Here is a 22251-nt window from a genome sequence, read left to right on the forward strand (position 1 = left end):
AGGTATAGCCTCCACTTATGTAATGGGTTTTGTAAATAGCCTACATTTAATACTCCTAATTAGTATCTAAACATTTGATGTGACACTTGCTAAAAATAAGCAAAGGGAACCAAACGCGCCCTAACTCGTGTTCGTGTTTCATACCACGTGAAATCGTATGCTTGTGATTATCCTGGCCTGTGCTCACATCCTCTTCCTTAGATAGAAATCCTGTTAGTGTTTCCATAGCTAAATCATATGCTTCTCCTTTGAATTGCAGTTTTTACGAAGAGCAGGATGTCTACTTAATACCATGGGAAATCCCTTGGGTCTTCCTCAGAAACGTGCCGGCGTTCAAGCCTGCAGAAAGTAACTCTCTGCTCAAAGGCTATGGCACCAAAGAAATGATGCCTACACCTGCTCTAAGAAAGCTGTGGAAGTCCGTTGTTGACCTGGTTTCCATAAACAGACAAAGAAGATACTGTATCTCAAAGGCACTTGTCGAGAAAAACTTGGTAGTTTCAGTTATACATGGCACATTTGCATTGAAGAGAGTCTTTGCGGATAACTTACCTGCAGACCCCAATACTTTTGAGGGCTTTAAAGCAGTAAAGCGTCTCTTCATTAGACTGATGAATAAAAGGTACGGCAGCAATTTTAGTGCTATTCTTTTGCCTGAATTGCAAAATTGGCTTCGTGTGTTGGATGATCCGAAGGAATTGGATGGAAAGTTAGCAACCTATCATGCATGGATGCTACCGGATGAAGATAGGGGATGGTTTAGTGTGAGGGTGGCTTAACTACTCACACAGGAAATGGTTGGGAGAAAAAAGAACGATGTGATCGAGGATTTGGATCCACTGAGCTTAGGGCTGGACGAAATGCACCCCTTCTTCAAGGAATGGCGCGAGCATATAACCAAGGTACGAGACAAAATGGATGAAGGCTGCCAGCAGCCTGATGTGTCGCCTAAGGAGTATGAGACAAACAAGTTCAGAGACAAAATGAGAGAAGGCGGACATCGGCCTGATAAGTCGCCTGAGTTTCGTGGTGGACGGTGGCTCGTGATGATGAACCGTTATGATGTCCTTCATACGCACAGGTAGAATTTGCGGAAGCTTATCGATTTCATTCGCTACCGCACCAATGATGTTATTGGGTTGCTCCATTTCAATGTGCCTATGTATCTGCCAACAATACAGTTATATTTTAAGCGGGAAAAGATGTGGAAGTTTCTGGATATGGAGCGTTACTTTCCAAAGGCTGTGGTCTTACCCGATCCCAGGTGAGAACAGATGAAAAACTTCTTGATTTATCTGTGGTTGCATATTATTCAATTCTGTCACCGCTTGTCTCGCACTTTGGATCCCTGCAACAAAGAAAGGCAATGTAGGTAGATAAGCATAGTATTAAATATTCAGGATTCAGCCAAATAGAATTGAATAACATGCAACCACAGATAAATCAAAAAGTTTTTCATCTGTTCTCACCTGGGGTAGGGGTAGACCCCAGCCTTTGAAAAGTAACGCTCCATATCCAAAAACTTCTACATCTTTTCCTGCTTAAATTATAACTGTATTGTTGGCAGATACATAGGCACCTTGAAATGGAGCAACCTAATGATATCATTGGTGCGGTAGCGAATGAAATCGACAAACTTCCGCAAATTCTGGCTGTGCGTATGGAGGACACCATGACGGTTTATCATCACGAGCCACCGTCCACCACGAAACTCAGGCGACGTATCAGACCGCTGCCCGCCTTCTCTCATTTTGTCTCTGAAATTGTCTGTGTCATACTCCTTAGACGACACATCAGGCTGCTGCCAGCCTTCATCCATTTTGTCCCGTACCTTGGTTGTATGCTCGCGCCATTCCTTGAAGAAGGGGTGCATTTCGTCCAGCCCTAAGCTCAGTGGATCCAAATCCTCGATCACATCGTTCTTTTTTCTCCCAACCATTTCCTGTGTGAGTAGTTAAGCCACCCTCACACTAAGCCATCCCCTACCTTCATCCGGTAGCATCCATGCATGATAGGTTACTAACTTTTCATCCAATTTCCTTCGGATTATCCAACACACGAAGCCAATTTTGCAAATCAGGCAAAAGAATAGCACTAAAATTGCTGCCGTACCTTTTCTTCATCAGTCTAATGAAGAGACGCTTTACTGTTTTAAAGCCCTCAAAAGCATTGGGGTCTGCAGGTAAGTTATCCGCAAAGACTCTCTTCAATGCAAATGTACCATGTATAACTGAAACTACCAAGTTTTTCTCGACAAGTGCCCTTGAGATACAGTATCCTCTTTGTCTGTTTATGGAAACCAGGTCAACAGCGGACTTCCACAGCTTTCTTAGAGCAGGTGTAGGCATCATTTCTTTGGTGCCATAGCCTTTGAGCAGAGGGTTACTTTCTGCAGGCTTGAAAGCCGGCACGTTTCTGAGGAAGACCGGTGTTAAGTAGGTATCCTGCTCTTCATAAAAACTGCAATTCAAAGGAGAAGCATATGATTTAGTTATGGAAACACTAACAGGATTTCTATCTAAGGAAGAGGATGTGAGCACAGGCCAGGATAATCACAAGCATACGATTTCACGTGGTATGAAACACGAACATGATTTAGGGCGCGTTTGGTTCCCTTTGCTTATTTTTAGCAAGTGTCACATCAAATGTTTAGATACTAATTAGGAGTATTAAACGTAGGCTATTTACAAAACCCATTACATAAGTGGAGGCTAAACGGCGAGACGAACCTATTAAGCCTAATTAATCCATCATTAGCAAATGTTTACTGTAACAACACATTGTCAAATCATGGACTTATTAGCCTTAATAGATTCGTCTCGCCGTTTAGTCTCCGCTTATGTAATGGATTTTGTAAATAGTCTACGTTTAATTCTCCTAATTAGTATCTAAACATTTGATGTGACGAGGATCTGGAGCAGATGCAGGAGGAGAGCGCCTACAACAGGCTGCTCAAGGATCTGGAGCAGATGCAGGAGGAGAGCGCCTACAACAGGCTGCTCAAGGATCTGGAGCAGATGCAGGAGGAGATCGTCAACAAGTACCGCGACAAGGTGCTCAAGGATCTAGAGCAGATGACGGGAGGAGATCGTCAACAAGTGCCTCCACCTGCCGGTGGCCAAGGGCTTCGCCGACCTCGAACCCTTGCCGGATGCTCCTCCACCTCAGGAGGAGGAGAATCGAAGGATGCTGCTCCTGGACATGGTACCTTGGTATTCAGGGTAGGCTCTTCTACTTCTACATATTAATTAAACCAAGTTAGATTCCAGATGAGACCAAAAGAAAACATCAGACATCCTCATTGTTAATTTATACAGGACATCAGCTGATTTATTCAAGACAGCATTTGATCTTATGGTCTCTGTGACTCTTTTTGTTGGGCGATTTGACATGCGCATGATGCAGGTAAGGGGTGCTTGTTCTTGATGTAAGGTGATCCAATGTAAAATCCACAGTATTTTCCCCTGTAAAGTTGACCTCCAAAATGTTGTACCTGTTCATTTAATGTTGATACTTTGTTAACTGCAATGTCTCTGCATCTTTGTACATCTCTGTGTTCAAACATTTTTTATTTTTCAAACCATTTTTTATATCCTTCTGTAGGCTGCAATGAAAGGACCAACAGATGACGCGCAGAATGCTGACCTGTTATATGACTACTTCAATGAAAGGGAAGACCTTTGGTTTGACTTTGTTGCAGACACTGGTGATGGAGGAAATTCATCATATACAGTTGCTCGACTGTTAGCTCAACCATCTATTAGGACTGTAATTGGTGGCTCTATGCATACTCTTCCACGTGGGAACTTACTTCTTATCGGTGGAGATCTCGCGTAAGATTTTATCATATTTAATTATACATGGTTCTTCTCTGCAGTCAATCTACAAGTGCATAACTGCATATTCACAATGCATCTCTCTGTTGACTTTTTCTTGGCAATTAGGACTGTACAATTCACTGCATCTTGATACCTTGGAAATTAAGTCACTTAAATTCTAACTAAGTGTTGGAAGATCTATTTAGGCTGTTAACAACTTGGTTGAGCTTTTGTCCTATATTTGGAAGAAAGTGTTATGTTATTGATCTCTGTGCACCACAATATTTTGCATTTTGCATCTTCCCTGCTTAATTGATAGGCAGAGCTACCGCATTATGCTCTGAAACCAAAGATTACATTAGTCGCATCCATATGAATCATGATATTCTTCTTCTTCGGAGATAAAGATCTGATATTATTTTTGAATATATGATTCTTTGTGCCTGGTATCAGTTGGAATTCTCCATTCCATCAGGCCCATATAGCTGAACCTGTTTCTAGCTCTTGTATGGCCTGTAGCCAGCAGACATTTCAATCTGCTATTGCTTCCACCCTGAGATCCATATCTTTATTGCCCATACATAGTGGTACAATCTATAAACTAGACAAGATTTAGCCCATTATATTAGTGCATTGTAGATCTGTCATCTTGGAATCTTGGAATTTGCAGGTACCCAAACCCTTCATCATTTACATATGAGAGGCGCTTCTTTAGGCCCTTTGAGTATGCTCTGCAACCTCCACCTTGGTATAGGGCTGAACATATAGCTCTGGATAAGCCTGAGCTTCCTCCCGGTGTATCAAAGATGTCTGAATATGATGGGCCACAGTGTTTTATAATTCCTGGAAACCATGGTCTGTTAACATTCTTGATCAATCTAATCTATCTAATTTGACTTTATTTCTTGTGTACTTGATCAATTATGTAAGGAATATGATGCGTGCTTGTATTGATTTCTTAATTGTGACTTGTTTTTAACAGACTGGTTTGACGGGCTGCACACATTTATGAGATATATATGTCACAAAAGCTGGTTAGGTGGATGGTTTCTGCCTCAGAAGAAGAGCTATTTTGCATTGCAGCTTCCCAAGGGTTGGTGGATCTTTGGTCTTGATTTATCTCTTCATGGTGACGTTGATGTGTACCAATTCAAGTTTTTTGCAGATCTTTGTCAGAAAAAGGTGCATTTTTCTTCACGTGCTTGCCCCTTTTTCTTCACTTGCTTGCCCCCCCCCCCCCCCCCCGAAATGGTAGCGGGAATTTGCTTCATTTGTGCCTTTTTTTTTGGTTTCATGTGGTTCAACATGCAGTGATTAATTGCTTTAAGTCTTCAAACATGTATGTTTAATATTAGGATGTATAGTAAAACAAAAAAAATGTTGACAAAAGATTCTTTGCAGTCTTAGGCCCTTTTGCATTCTAGTTGGAAAGATACTCATGTATGTTTCCAGAATATCTCTTGGAAGTTGTGGCTAATATTTTAATTTCCAGATTTGATTGATCCGCTATAATACTAAAGTTCTGCAGGTTGGGGAGAATGACTCTGTGATTGTAGTGACACATGAGCCAAACTGGCTTCTTGATTGGTACTGGAAGGAGACTACAGGCAAGAATGTCTCACATTTAATTCAGGAATACCTGAATGGAAGATGTAGACTTCGCATGGCGGGGGATTTACACCATTTTATGAGGCATTCTGCCACTCGATCAGAAAAGCCTAATTTTGTGCAACACTTGCTTGTCAATGGATGTGGTGGCGCCTTTTTGCACCCAACACATGTTTTTAGAAACTTTGAGAGGTTCTCTGGAACCACCTATGAATGCAAGGCAGCTTATCCATCTTATGACGAGTCTAGTGGGGTATGTTACTCCCTATGTTGAAGTATTTTTTTTTCTTTTTAGCTTATTGATCAGCTTAACATGCTTGTGTGAATTGTTAGATGAGCAAGATCTAATTTACAAAATTCACAGATTGCACTGGGTAACATACTGAAGTTCCGCAAGAAGAATTGGCAGTTTGATACTATTGGTGGTTTTATCTACTTTATATTGGTGTTTTCAATGTTCCCACAGGTCAGTTACAGATTCCCAAAGCTGCCATTTTCTTTAAACTATTATCCTTTCTCGCACTTCATAATTAGTAACTGTTGGTGTTTGTTTGTAATAGTAAACTTGAACGTTTAAATTCCTTCCTTTTTCCTCATTTTTTTTACAAATTGAAACCTTGAAGCACTGGACATGTCTCTATTTTTCATTGTGCAATTGTTCTAATTTGTCTTTAAATAACTGAGCTCTGCTTTATTACTAGTCTCTCTATTAAATTATTTAAACATCTCTTGAAGGCCGTATAACTTTCCAATCATGGACCATGCAATTTATTTCAAAATATTCATATATCAACATGAACAACCAACATCGTCAAAGGGCTGAGTTCAACTCATCCCCTCAAGGACTAAACAACCGAGAACAGGCTAATTAATCATCATCAGTTGGATTGTACCAGTCCCTGGCTGACCACCAGTAGCAAATTATTTTCCTAGGCAGAATTTACTAAGTTCTGCTTGTCAATTAAGTAGAATTTGCACATCCTTTGCAAGTTCTGCTTGTCAATTTAGTAGAAGTTGCACATTTTTTTCTTTCTTTGAACCTGCCCCTAAACGTGCTGACCTCTGTTGTGAATTTATTGTTTGATGTTCATGTTTACCTTTTCTTATAATGTAACTGATGTGCAGTGATGCTTATACATCTTGAAGCATGTTCATTGACCCAAAGTCAGTCAGTCAATATTGTTCATAACCAGCCTCAGAGGCGTACTTTGCATCACATAAATCATCCTGTTACTTTTTTTGATCTCTTGGTTGGCTACTGGTTTCAGTTTCTTGTTATTGTTGTTCTCTTCCATTTTTTAACTGCACACTCAGTCACCTATTATTGCCTGGAAGTTCAATCAATTTGTACTCATATTCTTACTTATATTTCTACTTGTTCCAGTGTAATCTTGTTCACATCTTCAATGAAGAAACTTGGTCTGGGCGTGTGAAAAGCTTCTCAAGTACAATATGGAGTGCTTTGCTTTATATTTTTGAACACTCTTATGTCTCTTCAGTAGCAAGTCTAACTTTATTGATGGCATCATATTCATTTGTACCATCGAAACTCTCACGGAGGAAAAGAGCTATTATAGGCGGCCTCCATGTTTTGGCCCATTTAACTGCAGCTCTACTTTTAATGTTGCTGCTGGAGTTGGGCATTGAAATTTGTATCCGGAATCATTTATTAGCAACTTCAGGTATGCCATACAATACTGTGTTTCCTAAATTCTTGCTGTAGATGATAGATAAAGATCCATTCAAAGGTGAAAGCTGTGAATACATTTTTTTTGTAGGTTATCACACTCTATATGAATGGTATCGGTCCATGGAAAGTGAGCATTTTCCAGATCCTACTGGTCTTCGTTCTCGTTTGGAACAATGGACGCTGGGACTGTACCCAGCATGTATAAAATACCTTATGTCGGCCTTTGATGTCCCTGAGGTAATAAGACTTTCTGGAAATGCTGCAGTGCACCTATCTAAACGTCTTTTGAGGATTGAATTTGCACTTGTAGTTTAAATGTGATCTACTTTAAAGAATTTAAGTATGTAGTATGAGCAATAAATTATCACATAATGGAAGCAAAGGATCAAAATCTTACAGTTTAGGTTTTATGTGGTACAGATTAATTTGTTAAAGTTTCTCTCCTTTTTTACCAAGCATCTAACTGCATATACCATTGCACAGGTCATGGCAGTGACAAGGATAAATATCTGCAAGAATGGGATGATGTCCCTTTCACGAAGCGTTCTGATCATGTACTACACCTCTGTGTTCATCTATTTCTGGATTTTCTCGACTCCAGTTGTTTCCCTCATATTTGGTAGCTACCTATACATTTGCATCAACTGGTTCCACATTCATTTCGATGAAGCCTTCTCATCACTGCGCATCGCGAACTACAAATCTTTCACGAGGTTTCATATTAAGAAGGATGGTGATCTGGAAATATTTACTCTTGCAGTTGACAAGGTAACAGATTAACCCGCTTCTATTGCTCTGATTTGCTTAGTTAGATATATGTTGCCTTATATATATCTGTAGATTGTTCTTCTGATATGCAAAGCAAAATGCATATATATTTTTGCTCTTCTGTGAGCAAACACAGGTCCCAAAGGACTGGAAGTTGGATCCAAGATGGGAATCAGATGTAAGAGGGCCTCATCAGCTCAGCCATGAACGGAAACACCCAAGCAAGTGGAGGTCAGCCTCATCACCGGACCCTGTCAGATCTGTACGGGTTGTTGACCATTTCACCATTGAACGAACAAGAACCCCAGATATGGAGCCCTCTTGTTAATTCTGCACGCCGTTTTTGTTGTGAGGGGTTGCTAGCTAGAGAAATTAACAATAACTGTTGTTTCTTCTTTTCTTTTTGCTTTTATTTTAAAAAAAAACTGGGTCTAGGTGACTTAGGTTGACATAGGTTATCTGCCTTGCATCCACTTTACTGGCCTTACCTGTATAGATATTCACCTGTCTAGTAAATGTATGGAATGTTTACTGTTGCAACACATTGTCAAATCATGGACTAATTAGGCTTAATAGATTCGTCTCGCCGTTTAGCCTCCGCTTATGTAATGGATTTTGTAAATAGTTTACGTTTAATACTCCTAATTAGTATCTAAATATTCGATGTGACGAGGATCTGGAGCAGATGCAGGAGGAGAGCGCCTACAACAGGCTGCTCAAGGATCTGGAGCAGATGCAGGAGGAGATCGTCAACAAGTACCGCGACAAGGTGCTCAAGGATCTGGAGCAGATGACGGGAGGAGATCGTCAACAAGTGCCTCCACCTGCCGGTGGCCAAGGGCTTCGCCGACCTCGAACCCTTGCCGGATGCTCCTCCACCTCAGGAGGAGGAGAATCGAAGGATGCTGCTGCTGATGGCGAGTCTCAACATTGACAGTCAAATATAGCTACAAGCTAGCCTGTTACAAGTCTACAACGTAACTGTTTTGGCTGTATCTGCATGCTTTTGTGTGGATTTCTTTGATTATCCTCACACATACATATCCATATCCTCATGAACACTCTAGGCATATAATGACTGCAGTGATTATTGCCTGCCTATTTTTTATATCATCTGACAATATGCATACACTCATGCATAAATTGGACAACAATATCAAGTGGTGGTCCATGCATCTTGATGAAGTTTGTGACTTACAGAGGTCTTGTTTGGTGTCAGAATGGTGTACTTTTATATTCGTACGTGAATATATTACAGGGATTGATATTTACTCCCTCCCGTATCGATATTAAACCATTCATCTTATTTAAAAAATTATTGCAAATGTATAAAAAGATAAGTCATGCTCATGCTAAAAGAGTTGCCAAGAATTTGATACAAACCAAACCTCTAGCGTCATAATTTTTGAATAAGACGAGGGGTCAAACGTCGTGACCAAAATCAATTTTTAACTAATAAATAATAATAGGGGATGAGAGAAAAGGAGGGATATTCTCCCCCATCCCTGGTATGTTCCTCTGACATCACTGACTGCCTCATCCTCGTCCAACCCCAAATGGAGCAATCGACAGATCTCGTCCGTTGCTTTTGGAATGGGCGGTGAGCAGGAGACGGGCCAAGCCAACACAGCCCATCAGGGGATATTCGTTTCTTCTCGCCATTCGATTCGGATGCGCATGTCCTTCCTCCCTCCATCTTCCCCGGCGGCCTCCACCTCCTCCCGCCCGCCTGCCTGCCACCCGGAACGAGCTCCCCCCGCTATCCTCCCCCAGCATTCGGTCTGCGTCGACTCAAGATCAGTCCGGGCTCCGCCGACTCATTCCTCCTCATCCTTCGCTTGGTAACGCACCCCTAACTCGCATTCCATTTTTCCTTTTTCGTTTTCATTAGAGCGGCGAAATCCCAATCTTCCCGTTCCCCATCCACTTAATCTGTTCTTCCTCTTCTCCATAACGCGCATGATAACCCATCCATCTCGCTTGATTCAACTCGCGCCATAGGGCTCGGGACCCAATGTGCAGTCCAATTTCTTCTTCTTCTTCTTCTTTTTTAATCGAGAAAAAAATATTTTGGTGGCTCCGCTCAGCTCAACTGAACCCCCTACGCACCTAACTTATTGTTAACCCACCAGGAAAAGAGGAAAGAAAATTATATCTCATATGATGCGTTTCTAAAAGAAATGTTCACTTTGCTTGTTCGTTTCCTACCTATTTTCTTGTTTCGGTGACTGCGTGTCAAATGCTTCTATTACAAGTAAAAGGTACTATAATACTTCCCGCTTTGCACTAGTTACTTCTTGAGTAAAGGCGTGATGCCTTGCTTCCGCACGGTTGACTCTGCCCACGTGCTATCATACACACATTGTTCTGTTCTGTTCTATATCCTTTGCCTAACATTGTCCTAGGATGCCACTTGTTGTAGGTTTTAAAGATTCCACTTTCTTCCGCGGCCAAACTCAGAAATGTGCAATCACCATCCGGATAATGTACCTTGGCATGCTTCGAAAATTAGTTCAGTTTGCAATAGGCGTAGGCATTAATGAGCAATCATTAATATTCATCAGTTCATATATAGCCAACTTATTTTTTTTATGCGGAGATCTGACATAATATATATATATATATATATATATATATATATATATATATATATATATATATATATATATATAAAATCATGCAGGCATGGCTTACATCAGTTCATCTTGAAGTTTGAAGGAGAAGTTCAGTGGCACGCCATTTTTCCAAAACAGCTATACTGCTTGTAACAAAGATATTCCGATGGGTTCAGACAAGCAGGGTGGTAGCCCACGCCCACTCTTGGGAAACCTCAAGATGGGTAGAGTTAGGACTATCCTCACACATACATATCCATATCCTCACGAACACTCCAGGCATATTATGACCGCAGTGATTATTGCCTGCCTATTTTTTATATCATCTGACAATATGCATACACTCATACATAAATTGGACAATAATATCAAGTGGTGGTCCATGTATGTTTGCCTCATTGGCTTCTTTTATTTCTTTTCATCCCCTTTTCTTGGGAGGACCATTCAGCCAAGTTACTCAAATTTTAATCGCTGGTATGTTTCAGAATTCAGACTTCTTCAATACTCAATGTTAAATTCTTTGTCTTTATCTTTATTGACCGCAGAAGCTCTACGCTAATTGTTAAGCACGCCACTCATATGGTCATATTGCATAATTGCAGGTATGTCGCTTGGATTTGCTTTGCGTCCCTGTACCATCTTCCTAGCTTCCAATCAATGGGGGTTGATATGCGCATGAACCTTTCACTATTTTTGACGATATATTTCTCCTCGGTCCTTTTCATTATTGCCTTCCATATCATATTTATCGGTCTCTGGTACATTGGGCTGGTTGCTCGTATGGCAGGAACAAGACCAGGAATATGGACAATAGTCCAGAACTGTACTGTAAGTTTTCTAAAATGTCTGTTTCTACCCCCCCTGCCCACTACTCCAACAAAGGTTGACCTTTTGCATCTCTTTCAGGTAATCAGTATTGCTTGCTGTGTCTTCTACAGTCATTGTGGGAACCGTGCTGTGCACAAGAGCAAATCTTTTGGTAGTAGTTCCGATCCAAATTTTCTTGCTTTTCTTGAAAATGAAAATAGAAGTACCTGGATATCAAATTTTCTCCGCATGAACCAGTTGAAAGATCAGATATGTTCATCTTGGTTTGCTCCTGTTGGATCTGCCAGTGACTATCCTCTGCTTGCGAAATGGGTTATCTATGGAGAGGTACTACTTGCTTCTGCTTTATTCATCTATTGTCTTTTCTCATACCTTTTTTATGGCAACATCCATACTGCACTTCTTTGATCATGTTTTTCTCCAGTTAGTTTGCAGTGGATCCTGTGCTGGCCCATCAGATGAAATATCTCCATTGTACTCATTGTGGGCTACATTTGTTGGCCTCTATATTGCTAACTTTGTTGTGGAAAGATCAACAGGGTATGCCTTCAGTATTTTACCTTATGCGTACTATTATTGCTGAATTAGCCGTTGTCAAATAGAGGCTAGTAATGTTTCTTTCCAATATCTTAAATTCTCTCCTCTGAATGGTCAGTATTTGTGTATTTCTTAATTATGTTTTGCAAATATTTCAGATGGGCTCTTACCCACCCGTCAACAGATTTGGAGGATGAGAAGCTGAAGAGACATATGAAACCAGATTTCCTGGACATGGTACCTTGGTATTCAGGGTAGGCTCTTCTACTTCTACATATTAATTAAACCAAGTTAGATTCCAGATGAGACCAAAAGAAAACATCAGACATCCTCATTGTTAATTTATACAGGACATCAGCTGATTTATTCAAGACAGCATTTGATCTTATGGTCTCTGTGACTCTTTTTGTTGGGCGATTTGACATGCGCATGATGCAGGTAAGGGGTGCTTGTTCTTGATGTAAGGTGATCCAATGTAAAATCCACAGATACTTTTTCCCCTGTAAAGTTGACCTCCAAAATGTTGTACATGTTCATTTAATGTTGATACTTTGTTAACTGCAATGTCTCTGCATCTTTGTACATCTCTGTGTTCAAACATTTTTTATTTTTCAAACCATCTTTTATATCCTTCTGTAGGCTGCAATGAAAGGACCAACAGATGACACTCAGAATGCTGACCTGTTATATGACTCCTTCAATGAAAGGGAAGACCTTTGGTTTGACTTTGTTGCAGACACTGGTGATGGAGGAAATTCATCATATACAGTTGCTCGACTGTTAGCTCAACCATCTATTAGGACTGTAATTGGTGGCTCTATGCATACTCTTCCACGTGGGAACTTACTTCTTATCGGTGGAGACCTCGCGTAAGATTTTATCATATTTAATTATACATGGTTCTTCTCTGCAGTCAATCTACAAGTGCATAACTGCATATTCACAATGCATCTCTCTGTTGACTTTTTCTTGGCAATTAGGACTGTACAATTCACTGCATCTTGATACCTTGGAAATTAAGTCACTTAAATTCTATCTAAGTGTTGGAAGATCTATTTAGGCTATTAATCACTTGGTTGAGCTTTTGTCCTATATTTGGAAGAAAGTGTTATGTTATTGATCTCTGTGCACCACAATATTTTGCATTTTGCATCTTCCCTGCTTAATTGATAGGCAGAGCTACCGCATTATGCTCTGAAACCAAAGATTACATTAGTCGCATCCATATGAATCATGATATTCTTCTTCTTCGGAGATAAAGATCTGATATTATTTTTGAATATATGATTCTTTGTGCCTGGTATCAGTTGGAATTCTCCATTCCATCAGGCCCGTATAGCTGAACCTGTTTCTAGCTCTTGTATGGCCTGTAGCCAACAGACATTTCAATCTTCTATTGCTTCCATCCTGAGATCCATATCTTTATTGCCCATACATAGTGGTACAATCTATAAACTAGACAAGATTTAGCCCATTATATTAGTGCATTGTAGATCTGTCATCTTGGAATCTTGGAATTTGCAGGTACCCAAACCCTTCATCATTTACATATGAGAGGCGCTTCTTTAGGCCCTTTGAGTATGCTCTGCAACCTCCACCTTGGTATAGGGCTGAACATATAGCTCTGGATAAGCCTGAGCTTCCTCCCGGTGTATCAAAGATGTCTGAATATGATGGGCCACAGTGTTTTATAATTCCTGGAAACCATGGTCTGTTAACATTCTTGATCAATCTAATTTATCTAATTTGACTTTATTTCTTGTGTACTTGATCAATTATGTAAGGAATATGATGCGTGCTTGTATTGATTTCTTAATTGTGACTTGTTTTCAACAGACTGGTTTGATGGACTGCACACATTTATGAGATATATATGTCACAAAAGCTGGTTAGGTGGATGGTTTCTGCCTCAGAAGAAGAGCTATTTTGCATTGCAGCTTCCCAAGGGTTGGTGGATATTTGGTCTTGATTTATCTCTTCATGGTGACGTTGATGTGTACCAATTCAAGTTTTTTGCAGATCTTTGTCAGAAAAAGGTGCATTTTCCTTCACTTGCTTGCGCCCCCCCCCCCCCCCACCCTGAAATGGTAGCGGGAATTTGCTTCATTTGTGCCCCTTTTTTTTTTGGGTTTCATGTGGTTCAACATGCAGTGATTAATTGTTTTAAGTCTTCAAACATGTACGCTTAATATTAGGATGTATAGTAAAACAAAAAAAATGTTGACAGAAGATTGTTTGCAGTCTTAGGCCCTTTTGCATTCTAGTTGGAAAGATACTCATGTATGTTTCCAGAATATCTCTTGGAAGTTGTGGCTAATATTTTAATTTCCAGATTTGATTGATCCGCTATAATACTAAAGTTCTGCAGGTTGGGGAGAATGACTCTGTGATTGTAGTGACACATGAGCCAAACTGGCTTCTTGATTGGTACTGGAAGGAGACTACAGGCAAGAATGTCTCACATTTAATTCAGGAATACCTGAATGGAAGATGTAGACTTCGCATGGCGGGGGATTTACACCATTTTATGAGGCATTCTGCCACTCGATCAGAAAAGCCTAATTTTGTGCAACACTTGCTTGTCAATGGATGTGGTGGCGCCTTTTTGCACCCAACACATGTTTTTAGAAACTTTGAGAGGTTCTCTGGAACCACCTATGAATGCAAGGCAGCTTATCCATCTTATGACGAGTCTAGTGGGGTATGTTACTCCCTATGTTGAAGTATTTTTTTTTCTTTTTAGCTTATTGATCAGCTTAACATGCTTGTGTGAATTGTTAGATGAGCAAGATCTAATTTACAAAATTCACAGATTGCACTGGGTAACATACTGAAGTTCCGCAAGAAGAATTGGCAGTTTGATACTATTGGTGGTTTTATCTACTTTATATTGGTGTTTTCAATGTTCCCACAGGTCAGTTACAGATTCCCAAAGCTGCCATTTTCTTTAAACTATTATCCTTTCTCGCACTTCATAATTAGTAACTGTTGGTGTTTGTTTGTAATAGTAAACTTGAACATTTAAATTCCTTCCTTTTTCCTCATTTTTTTTACAAATTGAAACCTTGAAGCACTGGACATGTCTCTATTTTTCATTGTGCAATTGTTCTAATTTGTCTTTAAATAACTGAGCTCTGCTTTATTACTAGTATCTCTATTAAATTATTTAAACATCTCTTGAAGACCGTATAACTTTCCAATCATGGACCATGCAATTTATTTCAAAATATTCATATATCAACATGAACAACCAACATCGTCAAAGGGCTGAGTTCAACTCATCCCCTCAAGGACTAAACAACCGAGAACAGGCTAATTAATCATCATCAGTTGGATTGTACCAGTCCCTGGCTGACCACCAGTAGCAAATTATTTTCCTAGGAAGAATTTACTAAGTTCTATTTGTCAATTAAGTAGAATTTGCACATCCTTTGCAAGTTCTGCTTGTCAATTTAGTAGAAGTTGCACATTTTTTTCTTTCTTTGAACCTGCCCCTAAACGTGCTGACCTCTGTTGTGAATTTATTGTTTGATGTTCGTGTTTACCTTTTCTTATAATGTAACTGATGCAGTGATGCTTATAAATCTTGAAGCATGTTCATTGACCCAAAGTTAGTCAGTCAATATTGTTCATAACCAGCCTCAGAGGAGTACTTTGCATCACATAAATCATCCTGTTACTTTCTTTGATCTCTTGGTTGGCTACTGGTTTCAGTTTCTTGTTATTGTTGTTCTCTTCCATTTTTTAACTGCACACTCAGTCACCTATTATTGCCTGGAAGGTCAATCAATTTGTACTCATATTCTTACTTATATTTCTACTTGTTCCAGTGTAATCTTGTTCACATCTTCAATGAAGAAACTTGGTCTGGGCGTGTGAAAAGCTTCTCAAGTACAATATGGAGTGCTTTGCTTTATATTTTTGAACACTCTTATGTCTCTTCAGTAGCAAGTCTAACTTTATTGATGGCATCATATTCATTTGTACCATCGAAACTCTCACGGAGGAAAAGAGCTATTATAGGCGGCCTCCATGTTTTGGCCCATTTAACTGCAGCTCTACTTTTAATGTTGCTGCTGGAGTTGGGCATTGAAATTTGTATCCGGAATCACTTATTAGCAACTTCAGGTATGCCATACAATACTGTGTTTCCTAAATTCTTGTTGTAGATATTAAGATCCATTCAAAGGCGAAAGCTGTGAATACATTTTTTTTTGTAGGTTATCACACTCTATATGAATGGTATCGGTCCATGGAAAGTGAGCATTTTCCAGATCCTACTGGTCTTCGTTCTCGTTTGGAACAATGGACGCTGGGACTGTACCCAGCATGTATAAAATACCTTATGTCGGCCTTTGATGTCCCTGAGGTAATAAGACTTTCTGGAAATGCTGCAGTGCACCTATCTAAACGTCTTTTGAGGATTGGATTTGCACTTGTAGTTTAAATGTGATCTACTTTAAAGAATTTAAGTATGTAGTATGGGTAATAAATTATCACATAATTGAAGCAAAGGATCAAAATCTTACAGTTTAGGTTTTATGTGGTACAGATTAATTTGTTAAAGTTTCTCTCCTTTTTCAATCCTTGTTCTGTAGATTTTATTACCAAGCATCTAACTGCATATACCATTGCACAGGTCATGGCAGTGACAAGGATAAATATCTGCAAGAATGGGATGATGTCCCTTTCGCGAAGCGTTCTGATCATGTACTACACCTCTGTGTTCATCTATTTCTGGATTTTCTCGACTCCAGTTGTTTCCCTCATATTTGGTAGCTACCTATACATTTGCATCAACTGGTTCCACATTCATTTCGATGAAGCCTTCTCATCACTGCGCATCGCGAACTACAAATCTTTCACGAGGTTTCATATTAAGAAGGATGGTGATCTGGAAATATTTACTCTTGCAGTTGACAAGGTAACAGATTAACCCGCTTCTATTGCTCTGATTTGCTTAGTTAGATATATGTTGCCTTATATATCTGTAGATTGTTCTTCTGATATGCAAAGCAAAATGCATATTTTTGCTCTTCTGTGAGCAAACACAGGTCCCAAAGGACTGGAAGTTGGATCCAAGATGGGAATCAGATGTAAGAGGGCCTCATCAGCTCAGCCATGAACGGAAACACCCAAGCAAGTGGAGGTCAGCCTCATCACCGGACCCTGTCAGATCTGTACGGGTTGTTGACCATTTCACCATTGAACGAACAAGAACCCCAGATATGGAGCCCTCTTGTTAATTCTGCACGCCGTTTTTGTTGTGAGGGGTTGCTAGCTAGAGAAATTAACAATAACTGTTGTTTCTTCTTTTCTTTTTGCTTTTTTTTTAAAAAAACTGGGTCTAGGTGACTTAGGTTGACATAGGTTATCTGCCTTGCATCCACTTTACTGGCCTTACCTGTATAGATATTCACCTGTCTAGTAAATGTACTCAATGGAATGTTAAAGAACTAGGGAGCGTTACAGCAGAATGAATGGAGAAAGCAAATGGATGATTGCCTTTTTCTCTAGTCTAGCCTTAAAAGACCTGATGCTGGTTCCTTTCGTGGGTGCCACTCTTTACATTTGTCCAAATTAAAGTTGCTGGATGAGACACTGCATCACTACTGGCTTGGTGATGTCGACTTGTTTGCAGAAAGAACAAGTGTGCAAGCTTTGCTGTATCTTGTCCAAGGCTAAAGCCGCGGCCATGGCATCTCTGCTTTGCTCATGAAGCGAGCAAGCATCTATCTGGGGGTGATCTTCTGGACACGCTCCAACGCTTGTCCATCATATCGATCAGATGAGGCTATAAATGAGCAAGCAGCTTGCTAAGCTGGGTCATCATCGGTGACATACAACATACACCTGCATATATTATATTATATACAGAGAAGAAAACATTTTATTACAAGCTCAGCAAACCCATCATGGCCGACCAGGTAGAGAGCAAGCAGCCTGCTCCCGGGGGCGAAACTGAGCAGCTGAAGCAGCTGCACTCTCGAGTGGAGAAGCTGTGTGATGACATCGACAAGGAGGTCGACAGCGATCTGCCTGGTAGGGACAATCTGGCCAGAATCTCTGATGTCCTCAAAGTGATCAAGGACAAGATCACACCGACCGAAGACGGTGGCGACGTCAGCGCCGCCACCAAGGAGCAGCAGCTTCTCCCCCTGAGCAAGAGGGAGGAGCTGTTCAACCTGCTGCCCTCCATCGAGCGCGCATTGGCATTTCAGCAACAGCAACGCAAGCAGGCACCAGGGGAGCAAGGCCAAGGCGACAAGACGAGGCTGCCGTCGGCGACCGGCTGCAACCCCTTCAAGCCCCGGTCGTCACAGCGGCAAAGCGAGCAGCAGCGGCGGGAGGAGGAGGAAGACGAGGTGGTGTCGCTGAAGCTGCTTCTCCGGCTGACCCAGAACGTGCTGGAGCCGGAGCAGTACTACGAGTGGACGACGAGCTACGTGGACGAGAGCAGAATCTACGGCTGGGACAAGGAGGCCAACGAGCTGGCGGAGGCGCTCGTCGCCCCCGACGACGGCGAGAGCCTGTTCCGGGCGGCGGGCATTGCTGGCGTCCACGGCAGCGGCAAGACGGCGCTGGCGCAGAAGGTGTTCGTGCACGACAAGGCCAAGGACAACTTCGCCATCCGGCTCTGGGTCTGCGTCGGACCACCGGACTCCGAGGACCGCTTCGGCCTCCTCTACCGGATGCTCGACAACCTCGGCCTCGACACCGCCAAGGTCGAGGTCATCGTCGACAACTCCAACGCCGTCAAGCCGCACCGGGATGACGCGGTGGCCAGGATCCGCAGCGACACAGCCAAAGTCGCCAGCATCAAGGAGGCCGCCGAGAAGGTCCGCCGCGCCCGACAAGCCCAGGAGCAGACCGACAAGCAGAAGCCCGACGACGGCGACGTCAAAGATGACACGAAGGAAGGACAGGCGGCGGACGACAGCATCTTCAATCAGCTGCTCAAGGAGGCGGCTGATGAGAGCCCTGACGTCCAGAAATCCAAAATCGGTAGGCCCATCTTCTTCTTCTTCTTCTTCGTCGTCGTCGTCGTCCTCCTCCTCCTCCTGAGGACAATGCGACGTGGCATGCATGTATAGGTGTGCTGCTGTACATCCTCCACACGACCCTGTCCAAGACGTCGTACATGATCGTGTTCGACGACATCCGGGCGTACGGCGACGACGGGTGGTACAGCAACCTGGCGCTGGCGCCGCCGCCGGAGGGCGAGTGGGGGGACCGCCTCGGCTACGGCCTGCCCAAGGGCAACCACAGGGGCGCCGTGCTCCTCACCTGCCGCAACGAGGACCACGCCAGGTCCATGGTGCGCACCGGCCGCGTCGTCCGCCCGCCAAGGCTCGAGCTCGACGACGCATGGAAGCTCTTCAGGAGGGAGTACGACCAGGCCAAGGAAGCCAAGCGCAGCAGCAACAAAGGCGGCGACGACGACAAGCTGCTCAAGGATCTGGAGCAGATGCAGAAGGAGATCGTCAACAAGTGCCTCGGCCTGCCGGTGGCCATCGCCGAGGCGGCCAAGGGCTTCGCCGACCTCGAACCCTTGCCGGATGCTCCTCCACCTAAGGCGGAAGCTAATAAACCTGCAGTGGTTGATCAGACAGGTATTGGTAGCAACAAGGACATGCAGCCTGCTGCTGGAGGAGGAGAATCAAAGGATGCTGCTGATGATGGCGAGTCTCAAGATTGACAGTCAAATATAGCTACAAGCTAGCCTGTTACAAGTCTACAACGTAACTGTTTTGGCTGTATCTGCATGCTTTTGTGTGAATTTCTTTGATTGCTTTTATATGGACTGTGGACTGATAATCGTGGATTCTTTTTTATATATATATTTGCTATTTATCCGCTCCAGATTTTTGAGAGAAGATCTGTCGAATTATATATATATTTTTTTTGCAAATGCTCGTTGGACAAAGACTCGGTTTCCTGCAGTTTTTTATCTAAGCGTGGCCACGCCCGAATTGAAGTAACGAAATTACAAAATCTTTCCAACCAAAAGAAAAAAAACTACTAAAAAGACACCAGGGTCACTCGGCACCCAGGGTATGATGTTTCTCACCCACACCCACTATTGATCAAATGAAGATGGCCTGCAATTGGCCCTAAAACCATGACAATTAAGCTCCAGATGTATCTAGCTAAAGAGCAATCAAATAAGATATGGTTTATGTTCTCATCCGCAGGGCAAAAGCTGCATCTTTTGTCTCCGTTTCTTTTCAGCGGATTATCTTTGGTTAGGATCACAATTTGTTGGACACTACTAGGGAAAGCCCTATCAGTACCGGTTCGTAATCCGCCTTGGTACCGGTTGCGCAACCGGTATTGCTAGTTCGGTACTGTCGGGACTACTCCCCAGACCCTCGAGTAGGCCTTGGACGGCCCACTAAGTGATGTACTCGGACGTGATCAGAACAAGGATGGGCGTATCCTACTCGGACTAGTCTTGTATGTTTATGGAAAACTACTCGGGTCCATACCGAGTAGAACTCTAATAGTACCCGACTAGGACTCAGACTTGTAACCCTGCCCTCCCGGGTATATAAGGCCGGGCAGGGACCCTCCTCGAAACAGATCCCTCAGAACTAGAACAAAGATCAATACAAACCAACACACAGGACGTAGGGTATTACGCGATCTAGTGGCCCGAACCTGTCTAAATCGTGTTCCTTGCGTCACCATTGATTCCTTGATTCTCGACGACCCTTACCGCATAAAAGACCACCTAGGGTACTCCTAGGCAGCTTGCCGGTCTAAAACACCGACAGCTGGCGCGCCAAGTAGGGGAACTCGTCGAGTTTCTCAGCGCGAACTCAATGGCGAAAGTCATCATCAGGCCCGTCTTCTTCATCGAAGCTGGCGCCACCTTCGTTTTCGGGTCCTAGCTCTGCATCGCCGAAGGCTCGGGATCGTTCCGACGCCAGATCGTCGACTCTTAGGAGAAGAAACTAGAAGAAGTAACCAGGAAAAATCAAGATTTCAAAGTCAACAAGCCCGAGTTCGACTACGCGTCGGACTCGGCTTCGCCTCGGACTACTCCAACGTCTCGCTCAAGGGCTGGGCCCCGCCGACCCCAGCACTTAGGGTCGGGCGAGGCGAAGCCTTCCTCGAGGCCGGGCGAGGCGGAGCTACCCTCCCACAGGGTCGGGCTTCGCCGACCCCAGACCTCGGGGCCGGGCGAGGCGGAGCTACCCTCCCACAGGGTCAGGTTCTCCCGACCCCAGGACTCGGGGTCGGGCGAACCTGAGTTCCACTCAGGTCGGGCGAGGCGGAGCTACTCCCTCACAGGGTCGGGCTCGGCCGACCCCTGGACTCAGGGTTGGACTCGCTTCGGATTCGTCGACCCCAGTCAGCATCCAAATCAGTTTCGACTTCAACGTGCTTCCCGCACGGACTTCGCAACACGACAAAAGTCTATCAAGATTTTCTTGCTCGAACCCGAGTCGAACTCGGGTATAATGAGGACGTCGACTCCGACTCATCCTACTCTTCAGAAGTACCATTATCCGGTCCAGCCCAAGTGTTGGTAATAACTTCGACACCGCAAGGTAGATTCGTCCACTGGCCAGGACTGCGACCATCTTCCCTCGGCCGTGACTACGACTCGCGCCTCATCGCCCACATAGACAACTTGCCATATCAAGAAGGCGTTCCACTTACATCCAACCACGAAGGAAGCTACACAGAGATTGCTACATCAAGTTCCGGAAGCTACTACCCGGACAGGGAGATACTTGTTATTACTCCAGTTAACAACCCGGGAACTAGCCAGCATAGAACCCCCGGGCGACTAGCACAAGTCAACAACATCTCTGACGATGAGTCTACAGCCGACAATGAAACTCCTGAACAGCGCAAGCAACGAAGGGCGTGCAACACTACTCGAGCTGAGCGTCGACAGTCAATGGCTACAAATATCCCTATTACAAATCTTGAACGGGCTTTCGACGCAGTGCAGGCTCAGGAGCACAACACTCCACTCGCGGCCATCGCTTCAATCAACCTTTTGACGACACTGATGCCTCAAGACAAGGATAACGCAGCCACAGCTCAACTCTTGCAGCGTGACAACTCTTGCAGCTCAACTCTTACAAACTGCTTGACAAAGAATCACCAATCCCGTCTGTTCCTCGCATTACAGATGGAAGCAGGGGAGCTGCAGAAAAAAACACCGCCCCACGAAACGATGAGGCAGTCAACCAGCCTCGACAACACAGCCAAGGTCCAAGCAATGCGTATGGGTTGAAACAAAGGGGGAGCTTTGGTATGGGTTGAAATAGACGAGTACCGGTTGAAATAACCGGTACTAAAGGGATATTAAAAATAAAAATAAAAATAATTCCATGCAATGTCGTAATATGAGCCGTTTACGATAGGC

The 22251-nt window shown here is 43.0% G+C and overlaps 3 protein-coding genes and 1 long non-coding RNA gene across 10 annotated transcripts in view; 3 read left to right on the plus strand and 1 right to left on the minus strand.

The window, feature by feature from the left end:
* Positions 1-9105, plus strand: part of LOC101783935 — a 9798-nt gene extending 693 nt beyond the window's left edge. The window contains exons 2-15 of one of the 7 annotated variants that reach the window (XM_022823624.1): positions 260-1081; positions 1182-1264; positions 2922-3221; positions 3318-3405; positions 3604-3833; positions 4489-4673; positions 4801-5000; positions 5347-5679; positions 5791-5892; positions 6811-7108; positions 7205-7353; positions 7600-7884; positions 8021-8115; positions 8570-9105. In XM_022823624.1, coding sequence (XP_022679359.1) covers positions 3187-3221; positions 3318-3405; positions 3604-3833; positions 4489-4673; positions 4801-5000; positions 5347-5679; positions 5791-5892; positions 6811-7108; positions 7205-7353; positions 7600-7884; positions 8021-8115; positions 8570-8678 — 2109 coding nt within the window. In that variant the 5' untranslated portion in view covers positions 260-1081; positions 1182-1264; positions 2922-3186 and the 3' untranslated portion in view covers positions 8679-9105. Of the gene's footprint in view, positions 1-259; positions 1082-1181; positions 1265-1285; positions 2576-2909; positions 3222-3317; positions 3406-3603; positions 3834-4488; positions 4674-4800; positions 5001-5346; positions 5680-5790; positions 5893-6810; positions 7109-7204; positions 7354-7599; positions 7885-8020 lie in introns of those variants that run through there. The other 6 variants (XM_022823623.1, XM_022823622.1, XM_012843174.2 and 3 more) reach the window with 6 other exon arrangements.
* On the minus strand, positions 8303-17360 carry LOC111256047. The gene is made up of 2 exons (XR_002676115.1): positions 17285-17360; positions 8303-8388 (listed from the first exon to the last, which is right to left on the minus strand). It is a non-coding gene; the product is annotated as an uncharacterized LOC111256047 (long non-coding RNA).
* On the plus strand, positions 9543-17380 carry LOC101786352. Its single transcript, XM_004987200.3, has 16 exons — positions 9543-9725; positions 10568-10973; positions 11102-11327; positions 11406-11654; positions 11752-11867; positions 12023-12118; positions 12215-12302; positions 12504-12733; positions 13389-13573; positions 13701-13900; positions 14233-14565; positions 14677-14778; positions 15695-15992; positions 16085-16233; positions 16504-16788; positions 16919-17380. Exons 2-16 carry the CDS (start codon positions 10666-10668, stop codon positions 17108-17110), a joined length of 3057 nt encoding a protein of 1018 aa, XP_004987257.1. The 5' UTR covers positions 9543-9725; positions 10568-10665; the 3' UTR covers positions 17111-17380.
* Positions 17381-17610: 230 nt separating this feature from the next.
* Positions 17611-19741, plus strand: LOC101785941. Its single transcript, XM_004987199.3, has 2 exons — positions 17611-18869; positions 18959-19741. The coding sequence occupies exons 1-2, from the start codon at positions 17780-17782 to the stop codon at positions 19561-19563; spliced, it is 1695 nt and encodes a 564-aa protein (XP_004987256.1). The 5' UTR covers positions 17611-17779; the 3' UTR covers positions 19564-19741.
* The last annotated feature ends 2510 nt before the right edge of the window (positions 19742-22251 follow it).

Source organism: Setaria italica, unplaced genomic scaffold (assembly GCF_000263155.2).
Source record: "Setaria italica strain Yugu1 unplaced genomic scaffold, Setaria_italica_v2.0 scaffold_11, whole genome shotgun sequence".
NCBI lineage: Eukaryota > Viridiplantae > Streptophyta > Magnoliopsida > Poales > Poaceae > Setaria > Setaria italica.

Coding starts and splice junctions, on each gene's coding strand:
- LOC101786352 (XM_004987200.3), top strand. CDS start 10,666: ATGGGTTCAGACAAGCAGGGTGGTAGCCCACGCCCACTCTTGGGAAAC. Junction 12,303..12,503: donor TTGACATGCGCATGATGCAG/GTAAGGGGTGCT, acceptor ATCCTTCTGTAG/GCTGCAATGAAAGGACCAAC. Junction 16,234..16,503: donor CGGCCTTTGATGTCCCTGAG/GTAATAAGACTT, acceptor ACCATTGCACAG/GTCATGGCAGTGACAAGGAT.
- LOC101785941 (XM_004987199.3), top strand. CDS start 17,780: ATGGCCGACCAGGTAGAGAGCAAGCAGCCTGCTCCCGGGGGCGAAACT. Junction 18,870..18,958: donor CGTCCAGAAATCCAAAATCG/GTAGGCCCATCT, acceptor ATGCATGTATAG/GTGTGCTGCTGTACATCCTC.